Source organism: Agelaius tricolor, unplaced genomic scaffold (genome assembly GCF_023055355.1).
Source record: "Agelaius tricolor isolate 1412-34295 unplaced genomic scaffold, bAgeTri1.0.p SCAF_35, whole genome shotgun sequence".
NCBI classification, from domain to species: Eukaryota; Metazoa; Chordata; class Aves; order Passeriformes; family Icteridae; genus Agelaius; species Agelaius tricolor.
In genome coordinates, this window is record NW_027269295.1 from 5,571,016 (window position 1) to 5,578,083 (window position 7,068).

At 49.1% G+C, this 7,068-nt stretch overlaps 1 protein-coding gene across 1 annotated transcript; it reads right to left on the bottom strand.

Moving 5' to 3' along the window:
• Positions 1 to 1,065: 1,065 nt before the first annotated feature.
• OTOP3 (otopetrin 3) lies at positions 1,066 to 6,776 on the bottom strand. Its single transcript, XM_071452800.1, has 6 exons — positions 6,398 to 6,776; positions 5,196 to 5,332; positions 4,382 to 4,440; positions 3,703 to 3,821; positions 1,959 to 2,890; positions 1,066 to 1,236 (listed from the first exon to the last, which is right to left on the bottom strand). Exons 1-6 carry the CDS (start codon positions 6,774 to 6,776, stop codon positions 1,066 to 1,068), a joined length of 1,797 nt encoding a protein of 598 aa, XP_071308901.1.
• Between the last annotated feature and the right edge of the window lie 292 nt (positions 6,777 to 7,068).

The following is a 7,068-nucleotide window of genomic DNA, read 5'->3' on the forward strand; positions in this document are numbered from 1 at the left end:
GACAGATTTTGATTGATTATAGAGCAGGCCTGCTCTTAAATCTCATAGAATCCCAGAATGGTTTGGGTTGGAAGGGACCATAAAGCTCATGTGCCTGGGCAGGAATTCCTTCCTCAAGGCCAGGTTGCTCAGAGCCCCATACAACCTCTGAATGTAAGAGCAATTTAAGTGAGTTGACCTTGAGCTCATTGAGTGCAGAGCAGACCCAGAGGTTTCACAAGACACACATGAACACTCAGTCCCTTTATTTTGGTTCATCAGGCTCTGGATTTGGACCCATAGTCACAAGCCCCTTGCCTCTCCCACATGCTTTCAAAGCAAGCATCCCTATGGAACACATCCCAATGGGTCTTTCATCAGGCACCTCTGCAGCTGCCTTCCTTTGTGCATGGTGACCTCGAGAAAGGTTTGTGGGTGTGCAAGGCAGCAGCAAGGCCGATGTGTTGGGATGGGGAAAGATTCACAGTGGATGTGGCAGTGCCTTGCTCTTGAACTAGTCCTCGTACAAGGATGGGACCTTGGCTAGTCCACACAGTGATAACATCATCTGTGGTGTGTAAAGATCACCCACAGTGCTTCCCTAGTGATTCCCACCTGAGGCTCTGGGAGGGCCTGTAGGAAGAAGTAGTGTTTATTCTCAGTAAGGCAAGGTCATGTAATAGCTTTTATTTTTTGATTGCTTTTGATTTTCTGAATTGGTGTAGGCCAGTCTTCATTGCTTTTGCTGAAGGCTGCCCTTGCATTTTTTTATCTGGAAGATCTCAACAGGAGTTGTTAAAGTCCCATTTGCTGCCAAACAGCATCCACTGGCAGACTGCTGACTGCATGTGTGATTCCTGAGAGTAGTGAGAGTTTGTTTATGGGCTTTGAGTCTATTCCCTATGGTGGAAAAGGATAATACTAAAGAACCACTTCTGAAATTCACTGTGATGTTGTACAAGAAGTCCAAGCAGAAGCTGGAGGGAAAAAGTCTTAGAAGCTTCCACGTGCATATCTACTGCTTACTGCATCTTTGTTCAGCATCACTGATTCTCCCCAGCCCCTGGGGTGGGGGTCCAGCTTGGCTCAGGCTGTCACGTAGACTTCCAGGAGCCCCCCGACGGAGTGCATGCGGTAAAACACAGCCAAGGGGAGTCCAAAGTTCACGATCACAAACCAGGTGGAGTAGCCATAAAATGACCTTTCCATTCCATTCTCGAAGAGGGGGTGAGACCCAAATGTGGGTATGATCCACAGCTGGAGAGATGTGAGGGAAAGAAACACAAGTCAGAGGATGACAAACTGTCCCCTACTTGCACCCTAATCTCAGCACTGGCTCAAGAGTTGTAGGAATATTTCAGGAGTATCACAGTAGTCACCTTGCCAGAGAGGAGAAGGAAAATCCCATAGTTATGCTGTTGACTCCTTGCTGTAATTCAAATCCTGCTGAATCCCTGGAAACCTAAGGACAGCCCCATTCTGCCCCAGCCTTCTTCTCTTTCTACAGGATTTCATTGTTTCCCTGGGCAATGGGTTTTCACTGGATTAAGGCTGCAGTGTTGATTCAAGATCCCAGACCACAGTGTATTTTACTGTGTGAGTTTCAAGCCTGGACACTCATGTTTACAGAGACTTAATGCTGGTGCCTGACATTTTCTTTCATGTTTCTCATGAAACACCCTTAATAAGCCTAGTGGGTTTTTTTTTTCAGAGGCTAAAATCTTGGCCAGTAAGGACTCATTAGCTGTCTCCTCCCATGAAACACAGTAATACTTGACTCTAAGGGTAGAGAGACTTCCTAATTATGAGGGTGGGGTATTATCAGCAAAACTGGTCTTGGCTTGCCTTACCAGTACTTGAGACTTGGTGGGCAAAAGTTTTTTGTTTGGAATACAGAGAAAGACAGAGAGATCGTGTCTGTGTCACAGGTCACCATGGCTCAGGCGGAGCTGTGACAGAGCAGAGAGCGCAATACTTACTATGATGTTGCTCAGAACTAAGAAGAACGAGATCTCCCTCAATACTCTTCTCTTCCAGCTCAGGTGAGAGTAGGTATGGATGTAGGACAGGGAAGCTTTCCGGATCTCCTGTCCCAGCTCCAGCATGCTCACTCGTCTCTGGCTGTAGGCTTCATGATTCTGCTCTTCTTTAGTGTCTTCCTCCTTGGCAGGAGGTGTCTGGCTGTGCTCCTGTATGCTGCTCAGCGTGGTCTCCTCTTCCCCAGGCAGCTCTGCAGCCATCGTGTACTGCTCGGAGCGTCTGGCATGTTTGGCCTCAGCTGCTGCTACAACATGCCGCCGGTGGAGCCCATCGATGACAAAAACATTTTGGGTGATGTTCTGAAGGATCATGAGGACAGAGTAGGCCAGGGCAAGGCTGTTCAGCAGGTCTCTGGGGTTGCTGGCCATCAGGGCCACAATGGAGAAGTAGGACATGCAGATTTGGCCGAGGCCTGCCCCCATCAGCAGGACCACGTCCAGGCTGCGGGTTGGGTTCTGCACTGTGTCCAGCTCCTTTTTCTCCAAGGCGTGGATGATTGTCCCAATCACAGCACCCACACTCATCAGGGGCAGGAGCACAATGTAGTAGGAATAATAGATCACAAGGACCTGGCGGCTGGGGTCCAAGCTGGTGGCCTGGATCTGGTACATCATAAAGACACAAGCCCCGATGATTACAGCACTGGTGCCCAGCACTGGCCCAAAGACCACCCCGTGGAGCTTGAATTTGGGCCTGGTATCCAGGTTGTGGTGGTGGCTGATGCGTCTCCCCACGTTCTTCCACATGACGTAGAGCACGGAGCAGCAGACCAGGCTGTACTCGGTGTTGAAGGGGTACAGCAGGATGTAGCCCTCCTGGAAGATTTTGCAGATGGTCGTGTTTGGGCATGTGCACAAGGCAGTCTCATTGCCTGGAGCGTGAGAAGAGGAAGGTGACAATTAAGAGAGAGATGACCTGGATGGCACAACTGTCTTTGGGAGTTTCTTGAGTGCAGGCACAACATGTGTGTCTGTGCCTCAGAAACAGGGATCACAAGGAAGTTATATGGCTACTACTCAGTCCTGAAGTATATGAGGATTCAGAATAACACAGCTTAGCTAATGTCTTTCCCTATCTATGGTCAACACCACAGGTGCTGGATGAGACACTCCTCTTCCTTCACAACAAAGCCTTCTCTATTTCTCCCCCTGGAATATTAGATTCCCCTTTATTCCTCTATATCCTCACAAAGAAGACCACAGCAATTACATGAGCCTCTTCTAGTCTGGCAATCCTGTGCTTACAGTTAATAGGAAAAAGTGAGCAAAAATGCTAATTCATGGTGGGCTTTTCTTTTCCTAGACCTCAGTGTCAGGGTTTCATAGCAGATCCCCTCCCTCCAGGTAAAGATCTTCTCCCCTTGCAGCCCATATTCTCGAGACAACCTCCAATAGTAGGGAAGTTGCAGCTGGAGGAACTGGAGATATCTGAATCACTGAGACCCAGAGGGTGCCCAGAGAAGTGCAACAGCACCAAGCCTGACAGAGTTCAGGAAGCATTGGACAATACTCTGGGGCACATGGTAGACTACTTGGGAATGGTCTTGTACAGGGCCAAGAACTGGGCTGGCTGATCTTTGTGGGTCCCTTCCAACTCAGTATATCTTGTGATTCTGTGAAATGTTTTCCTAGAAGTCACCTGTGTCAGCCTAACACCAATGGGGATGTGAAGAAGGAGCCTTGCCTGAGAATCGCTGCTCCACCTCGCGCAGCTGAGACTCGATCTCCATGTGCAGGGTGTCGTTGGTCACGGCCAGGAGCCAGACAAGAAGGTTGGTGGCTGTGGTGACCATCAGCCCACACCTCGGAGGAGACACAGGACTTGTACAGTGTTTGGGGATGGTTCACAGCCAGTGTGTCCTTCCCCTCTCGCTGGCCCATGCACAGATTTGAGCACAGATTTGTATCCACTCTACCTGAGGCCCATGGGGTGTGGCTTTGCATAAACACACCTGAGCATATTCCCACTTGCCATTTACAAAGGAGCAGGGCAGGCAGTGCCTGGTGAAACTGGCCTCAGCTGAGACATCTCCCAGTAATAGGAATGGAGAGACCCCCCCCCCCCTCCCCCATCCTCCAGTCTGTGAGCTGGTGCCTGACAACAGGAAGATGTTTGGGAGGAAGGAAGAAGCTTTGCAGCATTCCAAGGCACAAAGGAAAACTGAAGGGAGCTGGTGAGCTCAGTTCAGTGGAGGGAGAATGGGTCTGAACAATGCATAGTTTGGTTCTTGTATCACCCAAAATATAGGGTCTGTATAGGATCAGATGCACACATTTCTAGCAGGAATCATAATGGACATCACAGGCAGAAAGGAAAAGTTTCTTTAGAGCAGTAGAAGGCATTTTTTGTCCTCGTTTTTTACCTGGTGAAGTTGTGCTGGACTTGAATGCAGTCCTTAGAGTGATGCCACAGAAAGTAAGCCTGCAAACGGAGAACAATAACACTGTGAGCAGGGTGAAGTTGGCAGCTGGCTGTAAGCTGCCATGGTGGTAAGAAACAGGTAGACAAGAAAGTACAGGTCCTAGCAGGAGTAAATCTGCCTCTCTGTGAGGCTGCAGGGACATGTGTGCACCTGTACCCCAGTGCTGAGGCAGGTGCTGGTATCCTTGGGTAAGGGCAGCATTTACGTGTGACTGCACTGAATGCACATCCTGGAGCTCCGTGTTCCTATGTCCTATTCATGTGGGTATTTGCTGCTGAGGTGTGAATTAGTTTACTTTTCAAATATGGCTTTGGGTCTGTAAAGAAGAAGGCTGGTGTTGAATAACAAGGTGAAAATGGTGTGAGATATCTTTGTGTGGAAAGGATTTTGTTGGGTGGATGGATTGGCAAGTACAAAGAGGAGCTGAGGCACAGACTGGTGCAAAGACATCTCTGGCAAAATGTGAAATTTCCTCTCCTCCTACTTTGTTTCAAAGCAAATTCCTCTGGGTCCTATGGTATGTCAGGTATTTCTAGGGTAAATTTTGAATCTTTCTCCCCTGTCTCTCTAGGTGGCACACAGGGAGTGCAGGTAGCATTTGAAGTGGTGTGTGATGCTTTAATGCTTTCAGTGCTCAGGAGAATGCCCCATGTTCATTCACTTTCCCACATCTCCCAGCTTCCCCCCAGCCCTGGGGCTCCCAGGAATGGGACAGAGAGAACAGAGAAGCTTACAGAAGGGTAATGTGCAGTACCTGGGTGCAAATAAAAAGGATTCCAATGACAGGAAACAAAATTTCCACCTTGGATTTGCAGTGGACGAGGATTGTGCTGTAGCCAATCTGAAACACATTCAGGAGGATGCTGCAACTGCCAAACAGCAGCACTGACCCTGCACAAAGAGCAAAGGACCAGTAAATAAACCCAGATATGTCTCTTGAGCATCTGAGCTTGTCTGGGGATAGGAGGCCTTGTACTTCTTGGATTTGTGTGGAGTTAGCAGTCTTTCTCCTGGAATTCTCATGATTCTAGGAGAGGAGGACAAAGGAGAGCCTTTGTCCTGAACCTGAACCTGATTGCGTGCTTTGACTGGTTAAAGGTGTTAGGAAAATGCAAGGTATTTTCTTGTGCTTGGATGCAAGGTGGGGATGGGGTTTTTGTACAATCTGAAATGACAGGGGTAAGTTAATGGTGGATCATGCTTTCTGCCTTGTGGGAGGAAACCTGCAATGACCACAAGTCTGCTAAGGCTTGTAGCAGTCCCATCTGCAGGAGTTGGAACCCTTTGATTGTTTTTCCCTTTTGCCTTGGACATGCCTCTGCAGCTTTAGGTACTCAAGTACCTTGCAGTTTCCTTCAATTGATTCTCCATGCTTAAGTTAACAAGACAGTGCCTAATTAAAAACTCCATGATAGACCAGAGGCAGGGCTGCTGCGAGAAGGGTAATTTCTCAAAATGGGGCAAATACTGGAGGGAAAATCTCCCAGGAAAGCCTGGGTGTCACTGGGATGTGACTCAATGGGTAAGAATCCTCCCCTTGGCAGCAAGGCTGCGGTGATGTTAAATGAGGATGATGGTGACATAGGGCCACTGGTGCTCTTGGAGGATAAACACACTTCTCAAAGTACTCCTGCCTAAAACCTTTCCTATGGTTTTCCCACGGTGCTCAGTTGCTGTCCTGGAAAGGGGTTATGCCTGGATTTCTCTTTGTGAAGGGACCAGAGAGTGAAATTCGACTGGAGGCTGAAGGGGAGCCCAGTTTCAGGCTTTCCTGGCTGCTCTGCTTCCACTCCATGGCACCTACTGTCCCCATCAGCCTGACAAGAACCGGGAAGTTCCCAATGCCCTGACTGCATATCCTACAGCTTCTAGCTCTTCTAGTAACAGGGGAAGAATTTCTTTGCCTTCCAAGCCTTTGGAAGAAGGCATGAGAGAAGAAATAAAAGCAGAACTTACCCCTAACCCAGATGGGTCCAGCATGGGAGTCCCTGTAGAGCACGGCGTGTGGCTGCCGGCTGGTGCCCATCAGGTAGTAAATAATCCAGAACAGGGACAAGACCTTGAGGATGGAGAGCAGGATCCAGACATCTGCCAGAGTGATGGCCACCCTGTTGAAGATCATGCTGCTGATGAAGGCGCTGCCCAGAAACACCACGTTCATGGCCAGCAGCCCTGAGAAAAGCTGCCCAGCCTTCTGGGCTTGCTGGTGCCTCTGCTGCACCGAGGAGCAGTGACGGTACAGCCAGAACTTCTCATAGTGGATCGTGGTGGTGTCTGCTGGGACTGATGCTGATCCGCTCTTGCAGTGACGGCAGGAGACTTTCTTGTCAGACATAGCTCATCTGCCTGGGGATCACCTGCTGCATTGAAAACAAGGAATGTTTAAAGGGGGGATGTGCTGAGATGGGAGGCTGTATGCTCTGCTGTGAAGGCCACTTCACTGTGTAGTAACCTCCCTTCCTTGCTTTGCAGCTTTTCCTTCCTTCTACAGAAGCTGGATGAAGAGGAAAAGGAGATTGGTTCTTAGCCCAGGTTAGGCATTAAAAATTTCCCAGTGGACAGAGTCATTGCAGGGCACTGGGGAAAGGCCCTTCTGCCAAAACATGTCCAGAGACATGGGATTAAAG

Excerpts from the sequence above, each read along its gene's own strand:
- OTOP3 (XM_071452800.1), bottom strand. The coding sequence starts at position 6,776 with ATGTCTGACAAGAAAGTCTCCTGCCGTCACTGCAAGAGCGGATCAGCA. Across the intron at positions 2,891-3,702 it reads GGTGGAGCAGCGATTCTCAG|GCAATGAGACTGCCTTGTGC; the intron begins GCAAGGCTCCTT and ends CTCACGCTCCAG. Across the intron at positions 1,237-1,958 it reads TAGTTCTGAGCAACATCATA|CTGTGGATCATACCCACATT; the intron begins GTAAGTATTGCG and ends ACATCTCTCCAG.